Source organism: Hemitrygon akajei, chromosome 25 (assembly GCF_048418815.1).
Source record: "Hemitrygon akajei chromosome 25, sHemAka1.3, whole genome shotgun sequence".
NCBI classification, from domain to species: Eukaryota; Metazoa; Chordata; class Chondrichthyes; order Myliobatiformes; family Dasyatidae; genus Hemitrygon; species Hemitrygon akajei.
Window position 1 is genome coordinate 46,672,505 of NC_133148.1, and position 27,834 is coordinate 46,700,338.

At 44.5% G+C, this 27,834-nt stretch overlaps 1 long non-coding RNA gene and 1 gene segment (V, D, J or C); one reads left to right on the forward strand and one right to left on the reverse strand.

Moving 5' to 3' along the window:
* LOC140716608 (uncharacterized) overlaps positions 1-27,834 on the forward strand; it is a 271,347-nt gene that overhangs the window by 230,843 nt on the left and 12,670 nt on the right. The window lies entirely within an intron of this gene.
* Positions 6,599-27,447, reverse strand: LOC140716604 (Ig heavy chain C region-like). The segment is given in 7 exon segments: positions 6,599-7,278; positions 11,051-11,371; positions 12,710-13,045; positions 13,134-13,436; positions 16,796-17,101; positions 18,021-18,335; positions 27,325-27,447. Coding segments are annotated over 6 exon segments (1,953 nt in total).

Here is a 27,834-nt window from a genome sequence, read left to right on the forward strand (position 1 = left end):
CATCATTCACATCATTAGTAATATCAGTGAATAGTTGCAGTGCTGACAAAGATCGTCGCAGGACACTGATCACGATTAAATCCTGCTGGGTTCAGTCCCCTGTCACATGACACAGTGATAATGGAGTTGTCAATGAATGATTGCAAACACTTTCAGTCCATTAGTCTACAGTAGATCCAGGCATGGTGTGGGGGCAACCACCTCAGGCCAACATCGGGCAGTCACTGGGGAGTTGAGCACCGTGATCACTAAACACAAAATAGCACACCGGGATTTGAACCAGGACATCTTGTGGAAGTCTTTGAACAACGACCACTAAGATATCTCCTGTGGAAACAGAGGAGCCAACACTTTACCACTTTTATACCACCATCGACAATAGTTACTGTGCCAGCCCATGGCTACGCTTTGGTCAGTCTGATCACCTGGCTGTACTTCAACTCCCGGCATATAGGCAGAGACTAAAGACCACAGTGCTGGTAGTGAAGACAAAGAAGATATGGTCAAGGAAGGCAGAATTGCACTTAGAGGACTTTGAGTTGGTGAACTAGACAATATTCAGAGACACATCTTCAAATCTGAATATGTCACAGTTGTCAGTGACTTCATTCACTGTGTGGTTGAGTATTTGCCTTCAAGAACATACCAGACATACCCAAAGAAAAAGTGCCGATGTACCAGGAAATTTGTAGTCTGCTGAGGGCTCAGTCAATGGCAGTCTATGCTGGTGATCCTGCATTAGTCAAGAAGCCCAGGTACAACCTGTGGAAGGCTATTTTAAAAGTGAATAAACTCATCTTGGTCAAGATGATGCCAGAGTGCAATGCTCCCTTGGTCAACCTCTTCCAGATAGCTCACAAAAATATCCTTTTTTGGTCTTTTACATCTGTTTTTCTCCTTCAATATGTTTCTGGGACCTGTTAGAGTCAGAGATTGTGATTTTGATTGGAGATCGCTTCAGTGATCCAGCACTTTCCGAGCATGTACTCAGACGGCCTCGATGTGATGAAACTTCAAGATGATTATTGACTCCATTTCAGCATTTAAAGCGTCCATTAAGCAAGAGGGAGTTTTAGCGCCAATTTCCTGTCTTTTGATCACAGCTGGAGATGGATTCTGTGAGAGGCCTTTTGGCCTGTTGCTGTGTGTCTCACTGTGACAGGCGGGTCGGCCTCTCTGCCTCGTGTGGTGTCCCTTTCTTCTCTTTCTATGAATGTCGCTGATATCGGAGACGGTATTGTGGTTCTGTGTTTATGAATTGGACTGTTGTGTTTATGGACTGTGGACATTTTTAGACTTATAGTTTTATATTCTGTGTTTTTTATCACCTGTTTCTTTTCTGTTTTGCTGTGCGAGTGGAGAGTGTTTGGGGGTCAGTGTTCTGTTAGTTTTTTATATGGGGGAGGGGTTGTTTAGTGGGGTCGGTGTTGCTGTTCCATTTTGTGAAGGGAGAGGGGGGGATTGATGATCGGGATGCCGTTTTTGTCGGTGGAGGGGAAGGGGTGAGTTTGATATTTCTCTCTGAACGACTTTCATATTTTTGTTTTCGTGGCTATCTGGAGAACACAAATTTCAAGTTTTATGCGGATACAGACTTCGAAAGTAAATGAACTTCGAACAATTCCAATTGAACTTAGAGAAGGAATCAGATGCCCTTCAGCTCTTGCAGACTTTTCAGGCCATTACTTCCTACAAGATGAAACCCAACAACATGAATGGCAGTGATGCTTCATTCCCAGATGAGCTCAATGCCATTTAAGCACACTTTGAAAGGGAGAATAAAACTACATGTGTGCAAATCCCAGCAGTGTCTGGTGACCCTGTGATCTCCGTCTCGGACGCCAGCGCCAAAGCAGCTTTCAAGAGGGTGAACCCTCACGAGGCATCAGGCCCTAATTGGTCTACCCGGTAGGGAATTGAAACCCTGTGCCAACCAACTGGTGGGAGAGTTCAGGGACATCTGCAATATCTCACTGCCACAGTCAGAGGTTCCACCTGTTTCAAAAGAGAGAGAATCATACCAGTGCTCAAGAAGAGCAGGGTAGCTGTCTCAATGACTATCACCCAGTTGCACCTACATCCACTTTGATGAAATGCTTTGAGAGGTTGGTCGTATCCAGAAACAACTCCTGCCTAAGCAAGGACCTGGACCCACTGCAATTGCCTATTGCCACAATAGATCTGTAACAGATAGAATCTCACTGGCTCTTCACTCAGCCTTGGATCACCTGGACAATAGCAATACCTGTTGTACGTCAAGATGTTGTTTACTGATTACAGCTCGCGTTCAACACAATCATACCCTCAGTTATAATCAACAAACTCCAAAACCTGGGCCTCTGGACCTCCCTCCATAACTGGATCCATGACATCCTCACTGGGAGTCCACAGTCAGTGTGTATCTGAAAGAGCATCTCCTCCTCACTGACAATCAACACTGGAGCACCTCAAGGATGTGTGCTTAATCCAGTGCTCTACGCTCTCTGCACCCACGACTGTGTGGCTAGGTACAGCTCAAGTGGCATTTATAAATTTGCTGATGAACTATTGTGGGCAGAATTTCAGGGTGATGAGGAAGCATACAAGAGCAGGATAGATCAGCTGGGTAAATGGTATCTCAATAACATCCTTGATTTCAATGTCAGTAAGACGAAGCAATTGATTGCAGAATACAGGAAGGAGAAGTCACGGGAACACACATCAGTCTTCATTGAAGGATCAGCAGTGGAAAGGGTGAGCAGTTTCAAGTTCTTGGGTGACAAAATCTTTGAAGATCTATCCTGGTCCAACACACCTATTTCTTTATTTGCATAGTTCTGATCTCACCCTTTCTTTCTTCTTACAATTCTCTCTGTCTCTGTCTCCACTGAACTCACAAGACGAAAACAGGAGAAAGTGCAAACCACCAGATTCCATCCTCTGGGCTGAGATTTCTGGGGATTCATTCCCTCTGAGGGAAGAAATTTCTCTGCACTGCAGTTTCAAATATCCTGCCCCTTACTTTGTAACTCTGTCTCTTGGTTCATTGCTCTGTGACAGGGGAATTTTTCTCACATGTACCCCCTTGTTCCCCTTTTACATTTGATATGTTTGAGTCCAGAAATCTGGATTCTTCTCAACCGCAAGCAATGCAGACACAGACTGTCTGGTCTTGGTCATTGTCTGACAGTCATTCAGTCATCGAAACGTTCAGCATAGAAACAGGCCCTTTATCCCATCTAGTCTGTGCCGAGCCATTTGAACAGCCAAGTCCTATTGACTTGCACCCAGACCATCACCCTCCATACCCCTCCCATCCATGTAACCACCCAAACTTCTCTTAAACATTGAAATCGAGCTTGCAAGCACCACTTGCTCTGGCAGCTCAATCCACACTCTCACAAATCTCTGAGTGAAGAAGTTTCCCTTAAACATTGCACCTTTCAGCCTTAACCCATGATCTCCAGTTCTAGTCCTACCCAACCTCAGTGGGAAAAGCCTACTTGCATTTACCCTATCTATACCCTGGTCATTTTGTATACCTCCATCAAATCTCTCCTCAGTCTTCTACATTCCAGGGAAAGCAGTCCTAACCTATGTAATCTTTCCTTATAGCTCAGTTTCTCCAGTCCTGGTAGCATCCTTTTAAACTTTCTCTGTATTCTTTCAAGCTTATTTACATCCTTCCTGCAGGTAAGAGACCAACACTGAACAGGTAAAAATTTTTTACTCCTCATGTATATGAAGGATGTAAGTAATAAAGTCAATTCAATTCAATTAAAATTGAAATTAGGCCTCATGAATGTCTTATACAACTTTACATAACATCCCATCTCCTGTACTGAGTACTTTGATTTATGAAAGCCAATGTGCCATATGATTTCTTTATGATCCTATCTACCTGTGCCTTCATTTTCAATTAATTATGGACCTGTATTCCCAGATCCCTTTGTTCTACTGCACTCCTCAGTGTCCTATCGTTCACTTTGTAGGACCTACTTTAGCTGGTCCTTCCAAAGTGCAACACCTCACACTTGTCTGCATTAAATTCCATCTGCTATTTTTCTGACTATTTTACCAACTGATCCAGATTCCACTACAAGCTCTGATAGTCTTTCTTGCTATCCACAACACCCACAATTTTGGTGCCAATTGTAAACTTGCTGATCCAGTTAACCATGTCATCATTCAGATCATTGATACAGATGACAATGGACTCAGCACCGATTCATGCGAAACTCTACTCGTCACAGGCCTCCAGTCAGATGGGCAACTATCTACTACCACCCTCTGGCTTCTCCCACAAAGCCAATGTCCAATCCAATTTGCTGTCTCATCTTAAATGCCATGCGATTGAACCTTCCTGACCACCCTCCCATTTGGGACCTTGTCAAATGCCTTGTCAAGCCATGTAGATAACATCCACTGCCTTGCCTTCATCAACTTTCCTAGTAACTTCCTTCATAGAATTGGTTAGACATGCCTACACACACAAAGCCATACTGATTATTCTCAATCACTCCATATCTATCCAAATACACATATATTCAGTCCCTTTGAATACCTTCCAATAACCTTCCCATGACAGATGTCAGGCTCACTGGCCTCTAATCTTCTGGTTTATTTTTAACGCCTTTTTTAAACTATGGAACCTCAGCTATCCTGCTATTCTCCAGTATCTTGTCTGGTGCTAAGGATGTTTTAAGTATATCTGCTAGCCCCTCCCCCCATTCTCAACAATCCTTAATTTGTTTAAAGACAGTAAACACCTCCTCCTCTGTAATCTGTAAAGGGTCCATGTCCTTGCTTCTGCTTTGCCTCATTTCTGCAGATTCTCTGCCCATCTCCCAAATAAATGAAGAAACAAAAAATCCATTGATGATCTCCCCATCACTTTTGGCACCACACATAGATTACCATCCTGATCTCTTAGAGAACCAATATTGTCCCTTGCAATCATTGTGCTCTTAACATATCTGCAGAGTCCCTTGGGATTCCCCTTCACTTTGTCTGCTCGGGCAACCTCGTCCATTCTCTTAGCCCTTCTTATTTCTTTCTTAGGTGATTTCTTGCATTTTTTACACTCCATAAGTACCTCATTTGTCCCTACCTGCCGATACCTGCTGTGCACTTCCTTTTACTTCTTAATCAGGGCCTCAATATCTTGTGAAGACCAACATTCCCTGAACCTGTCATCCTTGCCTTTTATTCTGACGGGCACATACAAGCAATGTGCTCTCAAAATTTCACTTTGGAAGGCTTCCTACTTACCAAGTACACCTTTGTTAGAAAACAGCCTGTCCCAACTCACATTTACCAGATTCTTTCTGATACGATCAGAGTTGGCCTTTCTCCAATTTAGAATCCGAATCTTGGAACTAGACCTATGTTTTTCCGTAATTATTTTGAAACTAATGGCATGATGATCAGTAGATGCAAAGTGTTCCTGTACACAATCTTCTGTCACCTGCCCTGTCTCATTGCTGACAAGAAATCAAGTATCACACACACTCTGTTGGGATTTCTATGTACCGATTAAGGAAACTTTCTTGAATACATTTGACAAACTGCATCCCTTTTGTAGTATGGGAGTCAATATCTGGAAAGTTGAAATCTCTGATTATCACAACCTTATGTTTTTTGCAATAGTCTGTGATCTCCTGACAAATTGTACCTCCACATCCTGATGGTCTATAATGTAGCCTCATTATCATGGCCATACCTTTCTTATTCCTCATTTCCACCTGCAAAGCCTCACAAGAGGAGTTCTCCAGTCTCTCCTGACTGAACACAGCCGTGACACTTTTATTGATGTGTAATGCCACACCTCCCACTTCAATCCCTCCCACTCTGTTACGTCTAAAACAACAAAACCCCAGAATATTGAGCTACCAGTCCTGCCTGTCCTGCAACCGGGTCTCACTAATGGCTAAATATCATAATTCCATGTTTTGAACTCTGCCCTGAGCTCATCTGCCTTTCCTACAATTATACTTGCTTTGAAATATACGCAACTCAGAACATTACTCACACCACGCTCAACTTTTTGATTCCTGACTTTAATGTCTTAACATCTCTCTCCTCAACCTCTCCACGATCTGTTTTTACACTTTGGTTCCCATCCCCGACAACTCTAGTTTAACCCACCCCCCACCCCACTCCCACCCCCACCATGCAGCACAAGCAAACCTTCGCACTAGGATATTAGTTCCCCTCCAGTACAGATGCAAACTGTCTGCACTGACAGACAGATGTTTAACTGCGCCATTGCTACAGAACAGTTCCCACCAATGATACGGTTCATTTAGTCAGCGTCACACAGGCACCAGATGAGGAGCAGCAATGTTAGTGGGGACAAGGAGCCCTCAAACAGTGATCTGACATCTTTGACACCAATTTGACATTTGGTCAGTGGTTTCATCCCTCAACTGTTTGTCAGATGGCCGTAGGTTCCAATTTCTCTGACCATTAGTTGACAGCTGATCAGTGCGACACCCGATGCAGGAAGGGTTTAGACACCAGAGATACAAAGATTACTATTTCTCCCTGAGTGTGCGTCACGCGCCATGCCACATGTTGAAAGTTCCTTATTTCCCGTCACTAAAAATCACAATCAAGACATATTCATGTCATATTTATTGAACTTGGATCAGTACATTGACAGATACAAAGATTTAATACATTGTGCAGTCCCACACAGGATTGAAATCCGTTCAAACTTGGGAGAAGAAGGTCTCAGAATGTACACACAAACACGGAGATTTGTGATGAATCATGTTTGTAGTTTAGTTTAATTTCATTAATGATTTGAAAAGGTCCAAATTTTAATCATGTTTTAATGCTAAATAACCCTCTGTGATAATTAATAATCATAAAACTAACAAAACTAGGGATTCATGGATTGAATCACACATTGTTACACACAAGATTTGAAACTATCAGTCAGAACAAGTGAGACATTGACCAGGGTGGGTTTGCTGTGAGATTTATTGATGCTTCGGAACAGGTTGGTTGTGAGCGACTCATGACCCACCACACAGGAGAAAGTGGTGCCGCTCTTCCACTCCTCAGGAGAAACCTTCAGCTGACTGGTCATTGTGTTCCAGCCTCTTCTGGGGTCCTTGGTCACCGGCTGGTTCACAAACCCTGTCTTCAGAAGGGTGTCATTGGCCATCCAGGCCACATAGATGTCTGCGGGAGAGAACTTGGTGATCAGGCACATCAAGGTCCCAGTCTGATCAGTGTCTACCTCATCCGATGACGGGGGGAGGAGGTAGACCTGAGGACGAGCCACAACACCTGGAACAGAGAGAATCTCAGTTAGAATGAATCTTCCAATAATTCCCTCCTTACCCGACACATTCTGGTCTTGTAGCAACATGAACAATTTCTAACTCTGAGAGACTTCACTTTATCTAAAACTAAAGGCTTCTCCCTTTCTGTTCATCATTAGGATTTGTGGAGTGGAAATCTTGAACCTGCTACATTTTACAGCTTCCAGCGAGGTTAGTCCATTCAGTTCAATCAATGGGAGTCACTGAACACAGCAACTCGACAGAAAGTGGAACTCAGCCCCTGGACTTGCATCATCCTGTGCTGTTTGTTCCATCTCCCCGGGAGCAGGGGTGGCAGTCTCAGCTGTGTACGTGTAGAGGGAGTGAGAACCTGTGGAACTCTCTCCCACAGAAAGCACTTGAAGACTTATCATCTAATATATTCAAGAAAGGGTTGTATGTACTTTTTGGGTGAATGGGTCAAAGGATATCTGGAGAAAACAGGAGCAGAGATTGAATTTGGATGATCAAAAGAACGAGGTGGAGGATAACTGCATTGCTGAGGGATTGGAGGAGGGGCAGGGTTTCAGATTTCTGGATCATTGGGACTTCTTTTGGGACAAGTGTGACCTGTACAAAAAGGACGGGTTGCACTTGAATCCAAGGGGAACGAATATCCTGGCAGGGACGTTTGCTACAGCTGCTGGGGAGAGTTTAAACGAGAATTGTTGGAGGGTGGAAACTGACCTGAAGAGATGGAGGAAGAGGCAGTTGGCTCACAAATACAGAAAGTTTGCAGACAGTGCAAGACGGAGGATAAGCAGGTGATAGAGAAGGGAAACACTCAGACCAATGGTTTGAGATATGTCTATTTTAATGCAAGAAGCATATGAACAAAGAGGATGAGCTTAGAGCGTGGATCAGTACTTGAAGCTATGCATTACAGAGATTTGGATGGCTCGGGGGCAGGAATGGTTACTTTGAGTGCCAGGCTATAGATGTTTCAGAAAGGCCAGGGAGGGAGGCAAAAGAGGTGGGGGTATGGCACTGCTGATCAGAGATAGCGTCACGGCTGCAGAAAAGGAGGAAGTTATGGAGAAATTGTCTACAGAGTCTCTGTGGGTGGAAGTTAGGAACAGGAATTGGTCAATAACTCTACTGGGTGTTTTTTTATAGACCACCCAATAGTAACAGGGATGTTGAGGAACAGATAGGGAGACAGATTCTGAAGAAGTGTAATAATAACAGGGTTGTCATGGTGGGAGATTTTAATTTCCCAAATATTGAGTGGCATCTTCCTAGAGCAAGGGGTTTAGATGGTGTGGAGTTTGTTAGGTGTGTTCAGGAAGGATTGTTGACACAGTATATAGATAAGCCTACAATTCGCAAGGCTGTACGATCTGGTATTGGGAAATTAACCTGGTCAAATGTCAGATATATCAGTGGGAGAGCACTTTGGAGATAGTGATCACAATTCTATCTCCTTTCCCACAGCATTGGAGAGGGATAGGAATAGACAATTTGGGAAAGCATTTAACTGGAGTAAGGTGAAATATGAGGCTATCAGGCAGAACTTGGAAACATAAATAGGGAAAGGACATTCTCAGGAAAGTGCACAGTAGAAATGTGGCAAATATTCAGGGGATATTTGTGTGCAGTTCTGCATAGGTACGTTCCAATGAGACAGGGAATGGATGGTAGGGTACAGGAACCATGGTGTATAAAGGCTGTTGTAAGTCTCGTCAAGAAGAAAAGTTTACGAAAGGTTTGAAAAAAACTAGGTAATGATAGAGATCTTGAAGATTATAAGTCTTGCAGGAAGGAGTTTAAGAATAAAATTAGGAGAGCCAGAAGGGGCCATATGAAGGCCTTGGCAGACAGGATTAAGGAAAACCCCAAGGCATTTGACAAGTATGTGAAGAACAAGAGGATAAGACGTGAGAGAATGGGACCAATCATGTGTGACAGGTGAAAAGTGTGTATGGAACCAAAGGAGATAGCAGAGGTACTTAATGAATACTTTGCTCAGTATTGACTATGGAAAAGATTTTGGCAATTGTGGGGATGGTTTGCAGTGGACTGAAAAGCTATTAAAGATATTAAGGAAGAGGATGTGCTGGAGCTTTTGAAAAGCATCAAGTTGGATAAGTCACCGGGACCAGATGAGATTGTACCAGGCTACTGTGGGAGTTGAGGGAGGGGACTGATGAGCCTCTGGTGATGATCTTTGCATCATCAATGGGGACAGGGGAGGTTCCGGAGGAGTGGAGGGTTGCGGATGTCATTCCCTTATTCAAGAAAGTGAGTAGAGATAGCCCAGGAAATTATACACCAGTGAGTCTTTCCTCTGTGGTTGGTAAGCTGATGGAAAAGATCCTGAGAGGCAGGATTTGTGAACATTTGGAAAGGCATAACATGATTAGAAATAGTCAACATGGCATTGTCAAAGACAGATCATGCTTTACGAGCCTGACTGAATTTTTTGAGGATGTGACAAAACATATTGATGGGGGTAGAGGATTAGATGTAGTGTATATGGATTTCAGCAAGATATTTGATAAGGTACCCAATGCAAGGCTTATTGTGAAAGACTCATGGGATCTAAGGGGACATGGCTTTGTGGATCCAGAATTGGCTTGCCCAGAAAAGGCAAAGAGTGGTTGTAGATGGGTCATATTCTACATGGAGCTCAGTGACCAGTGGTGTTCCTCAGGGATCTGTCCTGGAACCCTTACTCTTTGTGGTTTTATAAATGACCTGGATGAGGAAGTGGAGGGATGGGTTAGTAAATTTGCTGGTGGCACAAAGGTTGGGGCTGTTGTGGATAGTGTGGAGGGTTGAGAAGTGGCAGATGGAGTTCAACCTCGATAAGTGTGAGGTGGTTCCTTTTGGTAGGTCAAATATGATGATAGAATATATTATTAATGGTAAGACTCTTGGCTGTGTGGAGGATCAGAGGGATCAGAGGAATCCTGAGGTCCGAGTCCATAGGACATTCAAAGCTGCTACACAGGTTGACTCTGTGGTTAAGAAGGCATATAGTGGATTGGCCTTCATCAATCATGTGATAGAATTTAGAAGCCAAGAGATAATGCGGCAGCTATATAGGACCCTAGTGAGACCCCACTTCTACTCAGCTCTGGTCACCTCACTGCAGGAAGGATGTGAAAACTACAGAAAGGGTGCAGAGCATTTACAAGGATGTTGCCTAGATTGCGGAGCATGCCTTATGAGATTAGTTGAGTGAACTGGGCCTTTCCTCCTTGGAGTGGCAGTGGATGAGAGGTATTCTGATGGAGGTATATAAGATGACGAGAGGCATTGATCATGTGGGTAGTCAGAGATTTTTTTTCCCAGGGCTGAAATGGTGAACACGAGAGGGTACAATTGGAAGTAGGTACAGAGGAGATGTCAGGGGTAAGATTTTTACACAGAAAGTGGTGAGTGCATGGAATGGGCTGCCAGTGGCAGTGGTAGAGGTGGAAACGATAGGGTCTTTTAAGACACTCCTGGATAAGTACATGGAGCTTAGAAAAATAGAGGGCTATGGGGAAGCCCCAGTAATTTCTATAGTAAGGGCATGTTTGGCATAGCTTTGTGGGCCGAAGTGCCTGTATTGTGCTGTAGGCTTTCTATATTTCTATGATCAGCCAAAACCAGATTGAATGGTTGAGCAGATCGAGAGCCCCAGTGACCTGCTCCTGTTCTCATTTTCTATAGTCTATCACAGTGCTGGATAGTGATAAATCTGTCCAATTGCTGAGATCAGACTCACACTGAATTCTGTCCACACGTACCTGTGTTCTTCCTGATGGATTTCTTCACTGGTGTTGGCAAACTCTCATCCTCTATCACACACGAGTACTCAGCCCCACTGTTCCATTCTGCAGCAGGGACTGTCAGTCTGCTGGTGATCTTGTCTTCACCTTCATTGCTTTCTGGACCCAGAGTCCTGACCCCATCTTCCCTCTTCCTTCCGTCCACCTGCCAGGTTACACTGAATCCCTGTAAATCACTGTGAACCACCTCACACAGAATGGTCGCTGTCCTCTTTGTCCAGATCTCTTCGAAGGAAGGTTTGCTTAAAGTGACTGAGGGGTGGGTATCTGGACAGACATCTGGGAGAAACGTCACAATTATTATCTCACCATTCCCTAATGAACAAGTTTCTCACTGACAAGACCAGAATTTCTTGTTTATCTCTGGTCAATGATTTGCCAGTCCCGTCAAGACAAGTTGAGACCCATCACCTTTGGTGAAGAAAGGAATGTCCCCTATTGAGCAGACAGGGTAAACACCCTGAGGGAACGAAAATGAACAGGATTGGCCCTTACATTGTTTTTGAGGTTTCATGGTCACTTAAACTGTTACCAGCCACTTATTAAAGCGAATACAGAAAATGCCCAGTATTTCAGAGTGTGACTGTGGAACAGGAAACAGAGCAAAGTTTCACGTGAAAATATTTCAGAAAATACACTTCATATTTCAAAACAAAAGTAGCAGAAACATCTACTTTTTGTCACAAATGCTGAAAGGTACCTTATTTGTCTATTAAGTGCAACTTAAATTGGCTGCAGCTTTGTCAGAATGTTGTGTGTTCAAGCTGCCCTCCAGAGGCTTCTACACATTGTCCAGGCTGACTATTCCCACACAGGAGCAGAGGGAGAGCTGCTCTGCTGGAAATTCAGTCACAACTGAGACACTAATCAGGGGCTGGGATTATGTTCAAAGGTAAACGGAGGGAGCATTTTGAATACAAGTATTAGGGATTTCCGAGTGCCTGTCCAGTGAAATGGTCTGGATTCTCCTCAAGTTATAAAGCATTTTCTGAGAGACAGTTATTTATATGGTGAAACTTCTGGATTATGTTGGCTGCGAGCAGAGAACAAACTGATGATTGGCTGGGCAAGATTCCAAAAATTAAGACGTTGAGGTTGAGTCAATGGACGATCCAGTATTTGGCTCACTACTTTATGAGACTTGACTCACCTCAGCACTGAACTGACTCTGCAGCTGCGGCCTGCAGCCATCGGCACTCACCTCAGCACTGAGCCTGGCTCCGTGGCCGTGGCCTGCAGCCATCGGTCTCCTGGACCGGTTGCAGTGCTGAACTGGTGACGTGGCTGTGGATTTACTTCAGCGGACTCTGCGGTTCAGGTTCTGTGGACTGTTTGTTTGAATTTTTTTATTGTTTGCACAATTGTTCTTTCTTTTTCACACATTGGATGTTTGACCCTGAATTCTATTGTGTTTCTTTGTTTTGTGACTGCCTGCAAGAAGAGAATCTCAAGGTTGTATATGGTGCACAGACTGTGATAATAAATGTACTTTGTACTTTGAACTTTATCAGTTCACTCACATAACTAAACCAGGGCTGCACCGTGATTTAGTGTTGACCTTGAATTCATAGCACAATGTAAACAATTTCAATAATGGGGTGAGTCCCAGGACCCTACCTGGGATGTTCTTCACTTGCTTCTTGATACGGGTGTCGGAGGGAGGATGAATCACGGTACAGCTGAAGACTGATTCTGTCTTCCACTCCTCTAAACTCATGGTCAGGAAGTGTCTGGCACTGAAAGATCCCCCCTGCTCCAGAGCTGTCGGTGTAGCGCTGGTGTTGGAGGTGATCACGGTGCTGACGGTGGTAGCGGTGTTGTTTTTCTCCCAGATGACATTTATTTGGTCCGGGTAGAATCCAGAGACCACACACTCCAGTGTGGCCGTTTTCCTTTTCTTGGTCTCTTCCTGAGGTGGAGGCAGCAGTCTGACCTTGGGACGTTTTATCTCGACTGGAATAGACAAGAAAACAAAGGAAGTGTCAAACATTTTGACTCAGGTAACTAATGCTGGCCATTTAATCGCTGGTCTCTTGCCCACCTTTGGTACTACTGGTCCGTGCTGACACTCGGGAAGATGAAGGAGATTCCTGAGCAGAGCACTCATATTCCACCCCACTGAACCACTCCTCCACACTGATCTGGAGTTCGCTGAGGACTCTGTATCGGGACCCGTCCCTCTCCGCTTGATGAGTGACAGGTCCTTTAGTTTTCTCCTTCCCGCCCACGTGCCAAGAGATGTGGATATCTTCGGGATCTGTACAGATAACCGTGCACTTCACGGTAGCAGTCTTGTTGATCCATATCTCTTCAATGTCAGGGTTTTGAATAAAGACAAACAATTCTGTGGATTAGAAATACAAGATTTTAGAATCTTAATGGAAACTTTTCTCTTGGTTGTGTTAAGACAGACAGATCATCAGTACTTTAGGGTTATATTTACTGCAGAGTAGAAGAAACACACCAGGTTGATTGGTGTGGTATACACTGCTGCAGGTTTTAACAGAGAAAATAAGATAAAGACAACATGCCATTTGATTTAAATCTTGTTGCAATGACTGTGACCGGTGAGGCTGAGCATTGTTTAGTTACTGTGTAACACAGTGACGGAAAGATGCATGCAGATTTCTCAGCAGAGACACACCTCAGTATATTCTTTGCTTGGAGACTCAGTGCCATTGATCAGTAACAATGAGCACTGTGACTCAATGAGAATCCCTTTCTCCATCTGGGCTGAGCCTGGGATTCACTCAGTTTAATAACTTCACATCCTGATATCCCAGTCTTACTGTGACTGTGTCTCTACCCATCACGGCAATCTTCGCAATGTCAGGAAATGTTGCATTTGCCCAGCTCCAGTCACTCGTACAGCTCACTCCTTCTGTTGGTGGCTGTGTTTTTAGCTGTCTTGCTTGCAAACACGGAATCTCACTCAGTAACCCTCCATGGTTGATTCCAGTCACTCCTGTTTGAAATGAGCAGCTGTGGTTGGAGAGTCTCCATCAGTTGCTGGACTGATGATGTGGAGACTCGAGCTCAAATTTCAATCTGGCAGTGGGAATTTAAATTTAGTAAATAAATGCATTCTGAACTAAAAACATGCATTACTGATGTGGACTGTGGAAGGATTTGCACTGTCATAAAACCCATCCAGTTCACCGTTGTTGTTCAGGGAAGGAAATCTGTCGTCCGTATCTGCTCTGGCTGACATGTGACTTCAGACCTGCAGCAGTGCAGCTGAACCTTCATCACCATCGGAAATGGCCCCACAAGTCCCTCAGTTCTTGAGCAATCAGCGAGGGACATGAAATGCAGCCCTTGCCACAGCCCTCAATACTTCTGACTGGGTTCGTGTCATTTTTTTGTGATTGTGCTCCGGTGAAGTTGTTGAGGTTTGAATATGTCAAAGGAACATTCTAAAAGGAAGTGATGATGAATCCCTGTGAAGAAAGGAAGTGTTTGGAACAGTAACGTAACCCATGAAGTCACAGAAATCTCCCACTTGCTACTGATCGGGGATTATTTCCAGACTACATCCTTTCACCCATTTCAAAACCGAATCACTGGAAGGGGAATGGAATGGAATGAAATTTGTTGCATGTTCTCCCAAAGCAGCATCGTGGAATCAGTTACACAGATGACTACATGCTCTCTGTGGCATTGAGAGGCCCGGTTACATTGTTCTTGATTGACTTCACTCTCGTGTGTCTTTGCAGAAAGAGTGAATCTCCTTGTGCTGGGTGCTCAGTACCCGTGGCCGCTGTTGGAGCTCACGTTTCACACACACTGACCGTGGGATGGAGTCATCTTGTTTGGTGATGTATGCTAATATCTATTTCTCAGCCTCCTTCCAGATCCGACAGTGACCCCATAAATACAAGAGATTCTGCAGACGCTGGAAATCCAGAGTAACACCCACAATAGCCTGGAAAAACTCAGCAGGTCAGGCAGCACCTATGGAGAGGAATAAACAGTCGACATTTTGAGCCGAGTCATCTTGAACGGTCTTGACCTGAAATGTTGACTGTTTATTCCTCTCCATAGATGCTGCCTGACCTGTTGAGTTCCTCCCGTATTGTGGGTGTGTTACTAACAGAGACTCTGTAGTTTGATAATGTCAGATGTTTTCCATTCATTAGCCCTTCTCTTTGTGACAAAAAAAATGGTGAACACCTTCCTTCCTAAAACACCAGTGGGTTGTTCTCGGTCTCAACATGGACCCTAATGTTGCATGGTGAGGAACTTGTAAAGAGCGGTGGATAGACACTGCAGATAATCTGTGAATTTAGGTTTAATCCATGTCATGATGATGTCAAAGACATATTTATTAAGATGTTCGCCCATATCCTGTATCAGAGAAATGGCCTTGATGTGCTGCTGTTCCAGACACATTTTGATAGTTGTTTCAAAATCTGTTGAATCTTGGTGGCCAGAGGTAGTAATCCCTTCTTGTTTAATAGTTAATTGGCAGCCCTGATATTCAAAACATTCTCCTCAAGATCCCAAAATGCTAATATTATTCTTCTTGTATTTTTTATATTAGCACTGGGGCATTCTTTGTGATTACTGAATTCTTCTTTTTGACTGATATCCGTTTCTGGGAGATGGGACAAGGGAACTATGCAGGATTTTCATCCACAACTTCTGAGACTGAACAGGACACTAAACTGATCCTGTGTTCTTTCTCTCCATTTTGCCCCAGGATTAATATTAAAGGGTTCATCCAACATTTTACTGCACCAGTGAGATATTTAACTTGCATCCTCCTCCTCCTTCCCTTCCTGCCCCACCAAAAAAAAGCTTCAGTTCTTGCCATCTGGAGTCAGATTCCTGAACAGAACTGGTCAAGCAGTGGGACTGGAGTCTGAGTCACAGTGAACCAGCAATGTCAATAAAAGAAATGGACGAGCTAGGGGGCAAGAATCTGAATTGGTTGTTATCACCACCTACTATTACACTTTGATCCCAATGGATAACATGTGTTTGATGTAACTCCACTAGAAAGGTTGTAATAAAATTCAATCACGTATTTAATACACGCCAATCACTTTATTTCACACTTTCCCCCATGGCAATGATACTGATGTTGAGTCCCATCAGGGAATAACACATTCGTACTAGTCTGTTGGATGAACGTCGGCACACACTTCGAACAATCTTCACCTGGAACTGGAAGATTCACATAATTGAGCATTAGACTGCGGAAGTTCCATATTTTCCCAATACCTCTCCTATGTTTTAGGAAACTATAGGGATGAGGTCACACAAAGCACAGTAGGCTGCTTCACCTTTTCCCGCACTATACAACATGAGGAAATAAACCAAATTTCAGGAGTTTGGGGTCATTTTTAAAAAAAAACCAGGGTTCGACATTCCAGTAAGTTCACAATCTATCGAGTAGCCACTAGAAGCAAAAGCAGAGTTTGGCGACTTGGGAAAATAATGATTGGGACGTCTATTTTCCTTGATGCCCCATTCTCTTAACCCGTGACATAGTGGAAACTAAAACTGTGAGAGTAAAAGGGGGATGGTTTCCACCCTGATGTTGGGTTAAAAGTAGGGGCAAGTTCAGTGTCAGAAAACCAACCACCGAACATCTTTTCTCTCCCACTAATGTTGACGTTTTGGACATGAACTCAGCCTGAGCTCAGTACAAGGCTGAGTTGTAGATGGTAAATGGGTTTCCCCACAGATACCACTCACCACTTTGATATGTCACGTTGATGCTTTTCTGGAAATTGGAAGGTGTGTGGGTCACTTCACAAGTGTACTTGTCTCCACTGGTCCACTGGTCCATCGGCACCATCAGGTAATTGACGGTTTCAAAGCTTGAGCAGTTTCTCATTGTCGAGGGGAGAGTGGTACCCATTTGAATGGATCCAGCTTTTGTCCAGGAAACCTGTATCTGGTTGGGATAAAATCCGGATATCAAACAGCCCAGGATAGCTTGTTGTTGACTGTGGACATCCTTCAAGGTTGGAACAAGGGAACTGATCTCTGGAGGCTGAGCTGTAAAACATTATTATAACTTTAATTAAGATCAACTCTATCACCCCAACATCAGGGGCAAAATTCCCCAACAGTAACCCTCTCCACAATGCTGCTGATTTACCTCTGACCATTGACATGGTGAATCCACAGTGAGACGCTGTGACTGGGAGGGCTGTCAGTATAACTGAGGTCTCCCAAACAGAGTGTGCCTCTATGCAGTGATGAAGGAGAAGGGTGGGTAAATGAGGTTGAGGTACAATGAGTTGTTTGGTGGAGTGGGCGCAGGCAGCAGGAATCCAACACCTGTTGCTGTTTGTAGGAGAAGATGAGGTGGAACTACTTTCACTGGCAGGAGGCTTGGGAACAGACTTTGGTTCAAGAGGCCAGGCAGATACCAGGAAGTTTTCACAAATTCACCCAGTGTTCAACTCTGGGTGTGGGTGATGTAAATAGATTATTTGAGAATTTTTGTGAGGGAATTGGATATGTATTTCAATGGGAAATATTTCCAAGGCCAATTGGAAATATTAGGGGCAATGGGGCTGACTTCATCTCCCACATAATTCTGGCAGAGACAAGATGGGCCAAAGGGCATTCATCTGCCGTGGGTGATTCTATGAAACATGAAGTGAGGCAGGACCTGGATGAAGACTCAACAGTCTCGCTCTGCTGTGATTCAATCCACCCAATATTCAGTTTCCTTGACATTAAAACTGCAGAACTAATCACTCAGAGTGGTTCATTTCAGGCTGAAAATGCAACAACTTTGCTCTCTTCCAATCTCATACCAAGACTCATGACTTTCCATTTCATTAGCAACACCACTGGGAAAGCAAATGTACACAAGAATTCATGACCCCCGCACTAGTCAGCAAAGGTTTCTGCCCAACTCCTGAAATCAGTGAAGTTTTGAATACAAATACTATCTTATACTAACTTCTGACTTGATGTCTCTGCACTTCAGCTTGTTTTATTTTGTCTGGCTTGTACCCTGCCTTGCAGGTGTAGACTTTGTTGCTGTTCCAATCTGCTGCAGGAACTCGGAGCAAGCTGCTCATCATGTACTTCATATTTTGCCCCAGGACTACAGGGCTCTGCTTGATCCCAGCTGTGATCTCTCCAGTGTCAGTGGACCATGTTGAAGTGATGCTAGTAGACTCAAAGTCCTTCACCAAGCAGAGGAGGCTGACGTCTTGTTGAGTTTCTGTGCTGGTGGACGAGGTGATGTAGACTGATGGCATGGATTTGACATCTGAAAAGGAAATAAATTCATGCAGATTTTGCAGTAAATAAATGCATTGCAGTCAGATAAAGCTGAAGAGATGTTGTTGTGTTTTAAAACACAAAATCCATGTCCAACTGCACTTACTGATTTAAACTAGAGTGTTTGTGAGGTGTAAGGTCGTGGGATAGAACCCACTCCGCTGACCTGAGCTCACACTCCAGTGTAGCACCACACCAGTGATGTAATGATTGACTCTTCAGTTAAACCCAGAGCTAATCATTCTTCCCCATAACAACATTAGCTGTAGGTCAAAGGAGTTTTCATGAAACAAAGTATTGTCTACTGAGGTATTTGAAAAATCAAGCTGTTTGAGGTGCTGTTGAATGGAAGAGTTAAATGAGGATGCAGTAAATATTTGGGCTCTGTCTCCAGCACTAAATGTGAGACTGACTTGTGGCTACCAATGTATTAAACTCTGCTTCCGAGATTTAATTCAACTCACCAAAGCAGCACGTGATGCCACACATCATGATAAATGCAAGCAACCCCACAGATTCGACATGAATTACTGACCCACCTGTCGGTAATGATGACGAGGGTGAGAAACAAAATGGGTGTGTGGAAAGACACTGGCCTGGATGACACCGGCAATAATGAGAGCGATTTAGAGATCCTGAGCCAATGCTTGAAATGCTGCTCGATGTTGATGTATTTCCCTCAGTGCACACCTGATGGGGGGTGTCCAGTGAGACGACACGAGGCTGTGGTAATTCCTCACCAATTACCATCAAAACCCCACTTGAAACAACTCGGTCTTTGTCCACTTCCCTGGAGACGACTAATTGTTGATTTAATGAAGTAACTCACTAACTCCAATTACATTATTTCAGGTATTCTTGAGTGCTATATTTAACTAGCGGAATTAGTTAACATTTTTTAAAATGTTCTTAATGTTTGAATATTTTCCAATCTAGTTTGAAAATTCAGTGTTCCAGTGGCTTTGACAGGAGAATAAGTGATGGGATGTGTTTTGACCAGTTGTCAGAATTATCTTCAGTGGAGTTGTGGACAGGGCTTGTTCTGACCCACCTGCTTTTCCCTGCTATTGACAACTAAAGTTGCCAACAAGAGTGGGTTGAGGGGTCCCGGGAGCAGGAAAGACAAACAGACACATGGATTTGGAGCAACAGGAGGTCAGTCAGCCCCTCAAACCCCCTCTGCCATTTAGTAAGGGAATGGCTGATCAGAAGGTGACATTGAAGGCACACAGAGTAACCTCTTGCTTATCAAGTATCTTCTATCACTGACATGAAACTATTCAGACACTCTGCTTCCACTGCTGTTTGATAAAGACTCACAACATTCAGTGAGAAAAGTGTTCAACTTGTCTCTGTTTTAATCACACCATCTCTTATTTAGAAATAATGATCCCCAGTTCTTGATTCTCTCACAAGAGGAAATATCCTCTCCACATCTAGTCTGTCAAGAACCTTATAATCTTAACTGTTTCAATGAAGAATTCCTCACACAGAGTGCCAGAGAAATTCTGAATTCACAAAAAACAAATTTATGTTGGCGCAGTCAGGATTTTTGGGATGGGGGGGCCAAGTTCAGTCTTAACTAGGAAGTCTTAACTTAAAATAGGAAGCTGATTTCTTTTAGCTAACTGGGTGTAAATGGACTCAGGAAAAGCAATTGGGTGATAAATCAATCTCAGTGTCTCTCCATGGTGGAACAGGTAGAAGAGGATCAATGCATCCTCCCATTGCCACGTGGCTCAGTGCCTTGCCAGTCTATGTTGTGATGTCAGTGTAAAGGCTCCACCCTTTCTTTCTAAGAATGTGTATACTTCTTGTTTAAGACTGTGTCCAGCTCACAGTGTTCCCGATGTTTTGGCCTTGGTGAAGCAATGTTTATTCTGCACTGTTGGGAAGTGAGTTTGTCTTGACAACAATACATATCAAGGGTTTACTGGTTCTAATTAACAGTCAGGATGTAAACCCACCATCCCTGGAACCAGTCTAGTGAATCTTTCCTGCAGTCACCCTATGGTTTGTTCACTCGTTCATGATGTGCCGCGTCATGTGTCTTTCAATGACCATGATTGGGAGATTTTTCTACAGAAGAGGTTTGCCATTGACTTCTTCAGGGCAGTGTCTTTACAAGATGGGTGAGCCCAGCCATTATCAACACTCTTCAGATATTGTCTGCCTGGCATCAGTGGTCACATAACCAGGACCTGTGATATTTACCACCTGCTCCCATGGCTTCATGTGACCCTGATCAGGGAGTGGGGTGGGGGGCTAAGCAGGTGCTACACCTTGCCCAAGGGTGACCTGCGGGCTAGCAGAGGGAAGGAGCGCCGTACACCTCCTTTGGTAGAGATATATTTCCACCCCATCACTCCATACCCAAAGGTAAGGAGTTCAGAACTATGCAATACCCCAGTGGCCATCTCACAAACTGCTCTCTGACCACAATAATACTTACTTCCTCTTGTGTTCGCACCCTCTTTAATAACATACCATTGGTGATCCTGATCAGTTGCTGCACCTACATCCTCACCTTTACTGCCTTCTGCACAAGCACATCTCAGTTCCCTTGAACATTACCACTACCAAGTGAGGAAAATGACGCTCAATTTCTCATTTGCAGAGCCCTGGCAGTTTGGATTGGCAACACCATTTCCTCCACAATCTCCATCAGCACAGGTGCACCACAAGGCTGTGAGCTTCGCCCCCTGCTCTTTTGCACATTGATTGTCTGTCCTGTTGGGAGCGGTCTTTCATTTACGCTGTCCTGTTTCTTGTATTTACTATGAATGCCCACAAGAAAATGAATCTCAGGGTTGTACGTGGTGACATATATGTGCTTTGATAGTAAATTTACATTGAACTTTGAACCCAGTCTCTCACCATTTAACAACTACGGTGCTTTTTGAAGATGTGCACCTGAACAGATGACCTGGCATTTTTCCAGATTATATTCCACATGTCAGTTTCTCATCTCCTCATTCATTTTGTCCATATTTCCTTTGCATCCTCCCTGGGCCTATCCCAGCTCATATGATATCCTCAGCAGTCTTGCTAAAATGATGTATCATACGCTCATTCAACATTGATGCAGCTTTGATTAGCTGTGGTCTAAATACCCTTCACTGTGATACCCCACTCATCAAAGCTTGCCATCCAGAGAAGAATCCATTAAGCCAGCTCTTTGATTTCAGTCCAGTGATCAATTCCCAATCCATCTCAGTGCACACCCCCAAATACATAGGCCCTAATCCAGCTAATATCCCATACAAGACTTTATCAAAAGCCTTCTGGAAACACAAATACAGCACCTCCACTCATTTCCCCTTCTCCACCTACTTGTCATATCGACAAAGGGCTCCTGCAGATCAATCACCCATGGTTTTGTCTTCATCAATATAAGCTAACTCTGCTCTATTCTATCATTCTTTTCAAGGTGTTTTAGTACAGTCTTTATTGTAGAATCTAGCCACTGATGTTAGGCTAACAGACTGGTCGTTTCTGACATATTTTTCTCGCTAATTTCTGTGTAGTAGTGATGTTACATTTACTACTCTTCAATCCACTGGAAAAATTCCTGAACCTACAGACCTTGGAAATAATACCCAGAACATTTACAAACTCTGAAGTCATCTCTTGCAGAACTCTGGGATGTCCTTGTGATGTAATAACCTTCACACTCACCCACACCTATGTGCTAGTTTTAGACTAATCCATCAAACAGGTTTGACTGCAGTCGACAAAGGCACTGTGGTGTAAATGTGATGTGGCTGATGGATGAGACTGGACAAGATCAAGCTTTGGGAATAAAACAGTAGGAATTTCAAGATGCAACCAAGGTCAAAAGAAATAGATGCAAGTCTTCAAACTCATAAGAGGTTGCTTAGGAGGATGGAGATAAAGTTATGAAACCTTGTTTTCCAATACTAGACATAAAACAGATAAAGGACAATGAGTATCAGTTCACACAACGGTCAAGATTTTTAAGAACAAAATTTTGATGGAAGTTGTACACTCAGTCAGCTCAGGTGATTCATGTTGACCAAAAGATGTGCCGAGCAAAAAAATAGTCCCTTTCTCATTCCCTTCAGACTGAGCCTGAAACAACCAGTGAAATGCTGATGTCAGACTCCCCACCGGGGACACAACTTCTGTGAAACAGGGGGACAAGCTGACCTGTGCTGTGGGTGAAGTGTCACAGGAGAGAAAGCACAGGGCACGGTGCCAACTGGACCATGTCCACACAGACTGGGCTGAATGGTGCTGGTTCTAACCTGCTGGGACTCTCCCCACACTGCTACACTGGGAAAGGTGGGATCCCGCTGGGTTTCTGGACACTGGAGACTTGCGGTGAGGTGTATCGGGGCATCAGCATTAAAAAGCCTCAGGCAGCACCCTGCTGGGACTCTGGGTCCAGAACACCCTGTCACTTGGTGCTTGGAAGTAGGTACAGAGGAGATGCCAGGGGTAATTTTTTTACACAGAGAGTGGTGATTGCATGGAATGGGCTTCCGGCAATGGTGATGGAGGCAGATACGATAGGGTCTTTTAAGAGACTCCTGGACAGGTACATGGAGCTTAGAAAAATAGAGGGCTGTGGCTAACCCGAGGTAATTTCTAAAGTAAGTACATGTTTATCACAGCATTGTGGGTGGAAGGGCTTGAATTGTGCTGTAGGTTTTCTATGTTTCTATGCTTGGTAATTGCGGGGAGCCAATTGTCATGTGTCAATGCTGTCATGTAATTTAACAGATTTGAAATGTCTGGGAAACATTAAAGTTGATGTAAATTCCTGTGGCAACAATTAATTTAGCATATTTTGCTTAAAATAATAAATCTGAAATGCATTAAAATATAATAATCATCCAGAAATCATTCCTGAATAAATCCCTTCCCAAGGCTCAGAATCCCCAGTCAGATGAATGGGGAATGTGATCCTTTGTCAGGTCCGGCCTGTGAGGGAATTATTGTGGTGGATTTCCCAGTGTTACCCTGGGAATTCCAGTAGGACCTGGTGTCATGGGGTAGAGTGTGGTAACAGCTCTGGAGGCATCTGTCACTCAATAAATCCCGGGGTACAGTGGTCTGTGGAACTCTGGGACTGACTCCAGTGTAAGTGGCTGAACACTGGTGATTCCCTTTGGAATTGCCAGCCACAGCCAGCACCATTTCACCCACACTGTCCTCAGCCTCCCAGGTACACAGCAGCTCAGGAACGAGCTGGTCAGCTGAGGTCTGAGGAACCTCACTGCTCTTTATCGACGTTAACCCCTGAAAACAACTGCAATTGCTGGACTAAGGACCTGGGACCATTTGGATGACCTACAACCAAATAGTGTCTGTCTATTCATCTACTGCACAATGAGGATTCAGATGAGGAGTTCCCAGTGGTGGGGAGCTTTAGGAATTGCAGGCTAAAAGTGACCATTCCCTTCCAACATCACCCAGACTACATTGTCATGTTGTAGTTCAGTTTGTGGGAACAAGATGCAGACAAGTTGGAGGTTTAGTCCCACATATGAAGTGACACACTGCAGAAGTACTTGCTGGGTTGGGAAAGGCTCTGGGATGTTCTAGAGTTGCAGAAGTCAATGAAAAACACTTTTTTTTCATCAAAATAAAGTCAGTAGAATAAAAATGGAAATGGCATAGTTGCCAGAAATCAGACTGACAGAGTCTGGTGAAGGGTCACTGATGTGAAACATTAACTCTGTTTCTCACCCCACAGATGTTCCCTGAGCTGCTCAGTGTTGGCAGTGCAGGAGGCAGAATAATGTCAGTCGGTGAGATTTGCAGCTGAGGATCTTTTACATCCCGGGACCAGCAGGTGGTAAGTACAGTTCTGTCTGGATCAGTGTTCCTCTGGGTCTTTATAAAAACACCCATCAAACTGACAGCAGGGAGCAGGGGTGAAGAGGGGAACAGGATGTGGGTGGGTCACAGGGTGCTGGGGTGAAGAGGGGAACTGGATCTGGGTGGGTCACAGGGTGCTGGGGTGAAGAGGGGAACTGGATCTGGGTGGGTCATGGAGTGCTGGGTGAAGAGGGGAACTGGATCTGGGTGGGTCATGGGGTGCTGGGTGAAGAGGGGAACTGGATCTGGGTGGGTCACGGGGTGCTGGGTGAAGAGGGGAACTGGATCTGGCTGGATCAGCTCAGAAGAAATTTTCAATTAAATGACACTTGAGTATTTGTATAAAATGATTGATGTTGAATCAGTAGATCGGGGAAGACAGTTTGATTTCAGTCTGTATTGCAGTAAGTGGATAGAACATTGGGTGGTACGAACAACCGGTGGGCAATTTTGTTTATTCATCTTTTGGGATCTGGGCTTTGCCGGTAAAGTCTGAATGAATTACACATCTGAGCTGTCATTCAGAGGGCTTTTGGATATAAACACATTGATGGATCATAAATAGGCTCATAGAACACATAGAACATGGAACATAGAAAACCTGTAACACAATACAGGCCCTTTGGCACACAAAGTTGTGCCGAACATGTCCCTACCTTAGAAATTAAGAACTAGGCTTACACATGGCCCTCTATTTTTCTGAGCTCCATGGATCTATCCAAAGGTCTCTTAAAATACCCTGTTGTATCCACCTCCACCACCATTGCCGGCAGCCCATTCCACGCACTCACCACTCTCTGAGTAAAAAACTTACCCCTGACATCTCTTCTGTACCTACTCCCCAGCAGCTTAAACCTGTGTCCTCTTGTTGCAACCATTTCATCCCTGGGAAACAGCCTCTGACTACCCACACGATCAACGCCTCTCATCATCTTTTTCACCTCTATCATCCTCCATCGCCCCAAGGAGAAAAGGCCAAGTTCACTCAACCTGTTCTCATAAGGCATGCTCCCAATCCAGGAAACATCCTTGTAAATCTTCTCTGCACCCTTTCTATGGCTTCCACATCCTTCCTGTAGTGAGGCGACCAGAACTGAGCACAGTACACCAAGTGGGGTCTGACCAGGGTCCTATATAGCTGCAAAGGGTAAGGATGGTAAGGATGAGAGATCTCCTTCCCTGAGGGACATCAGTAAAACTGAAGGGTCATCATTACTAATGACTAGATTTAAAAACAATACCAATTATTAAGATGTTGTAAATCTGACCACAGATCCAAATCTGTTGCAGATTATGATGAACTGAGTTTAGATTTGTCAGTTTTGTTGTGGTGGTATCCGTGGACTGTTCATCCATCCCTCTGCACTACTCATCTGCTTTGATGTACTGCCCTGTTTCCCATCACTCCGAATCCAACCTTGTGCCTGTCCATTGGATCACTGTGTCCATGGTGTCCTGGACAATATTTCTCCTTCAATAACATCACCAGAACAGACTGTCTGATCGTTCTCACCTTGCAATTTGTGGATTCTGCTGTGTGCAGAGTGGCTCCACATTCCCGACTCTACAACAGGGCTGTACTTTGAAACTACTTCATTGCCTGTGAAGAGCTCGGGGACACCATGGAAGGTGTCTGTAAATGTCAGCACTTTATCTCGCAACCACTTTTACTGAATCACCAGCAACACTGGTTAATGTAGGAAAACACTTGTTAAACAAACCCAGTCGAGGGATGGAGGAGGGCAAGAAATTAGAGCAGTTGCTCTGTCTGTGAACTGAGAATAAGCAGTTCATTTATACAGTAATGTTCAACTTGTGTCCCGTGAGCGTGTGATGGGACAGGTCGGGGGAAGCTTCACTCTGGGTCTAACCTCTGCTGCCTCCGCCCTGGGAGGGATGGGACAGTGCAGAAGGATCTTTGTATCTAATCCGTGGCTGCCAGGACAGGACATGGGAACTGTAATCTGCATTTAACTCATGCTCTGTGTACCCTTGGGTGATTGTTGGAATCCCTTTGAGGAAGAATTTCCCAGATTTACAAGATAAATACTGATTCCATTGAATGACAGAGCAGAGAGTGAGGCCATTCATCCGATAGTGTTTGTGCTTCCCTTTAGCTGAGCAAACCCAATAAACCCATTGGTCTCTCTGCTCTTCCCTGTATCCCTACAAAAGGCGGATCTCCTCCTGTTCCCTCTCTACACTCACTATTGGCCACCACCATCATTCAGGCAGTGTGTTCCAGATCACAAACGTTCATCAACAAACCTTCCCTTAAATGCTCCCCTATTACACATTATTGACTTGAACGCTTCCCTCCCCACCCCACCTGCACCACTCCCCCTCCCCCACCCACCAATGCAAGTCTGCCCGGAATGTGTGAAGGAATTGTGATTTCAATTCCCTGCCTTACCCTCCTGCACCACTTCCCCACTGCCTTCCCAACTCCAAAATTCTTCCCCACCATACCCAGCCTCCTCACCCATCAGGGAATAAAACTAAAACCTTAATCCCGTCAATTAATCCTGGGATATCGCCGATACTTTTGCTGTATCCCGGGACGGACCTCACGCCGGACATTACATGATGGGACTGACACCCACCTGTACCCTGGGGATATTGAGCCATCAACCAGATCATACATGTGTAACCATTCCCTCAGATTATGTCTCAATCCCATTACCTTCAACATGAAAGCAGCCGACAGTAAAACCCGATCCCAATAACTTGACACTGAACAGATCCATTGTTGTCACTGACAGGGAACGAGTTCAACTGCACTGAAACGCTCAGCCCCTGAACGTGGCTTCAGTTGGTGCTGAGGATCAGAAGCCAGACTTGAACCAAACACTGAGCTCACTCAGCACAACCGGCCGATGTCAAGGCACAGTCTGGTGACAAGATCCGACCCCATTCCCCTGAGCCTGTTCCCGGTCTGTGGACAGTTCACTGGTGGGGTGGGGTATGTACCCTTGTACTGTTACTGGGCTCTAGAGAAACCCGCCGGTTCGGGGAGATTCATGTACTCGCTCTAAATATCTCACTGATTTCAGTTAAATCACAGAATTCGCCAAAACCGTAAATAAATAAAATTCTAGTGCGTGAAGATACAATTGAGAAGTTGGTCTTACCTGAAGTCACTGTCAGCGAGGTTCCTCCGCCCCAGTAGTCAAGATAGTCACAGTGCTCCGTCTCCCCATTCACCCAGTGCAGTAACTTCACTTGCCCGTCACATCCAATAATCTCAGCAAAATGTCAACATGATCCCTGTCCGGACCGGGAGCAGCCGCTTCCTGGATTTCCATCCCAAACTCCGTCCTTGTCTCTTCATGGCGGGTGATTAAAAGAGGCATTTTCACAGTTTTCCTGTCTGTGGACACCGGCTCCCGCCATCATCCGGAATCAGAGTCGAATCCTTTTTGGGCTTTTAATTGTCCAGAAATGGACATTTACACCCAGCAGTCCGAGTCAGGCTTCGGGGATTTGACTCTGGGAAGCAGCAATGCGGAATCCGTGGAGACAGACTGCGCTGCAGACGCTCCTTTGTCGGGACCAGTTTCTGTTCAGCTCCCCGTCACCGTGCTCCATATCACAGTGCTTCACCGCAGGTCACAAACCGCCTTCATCACATCCAGCCCGAA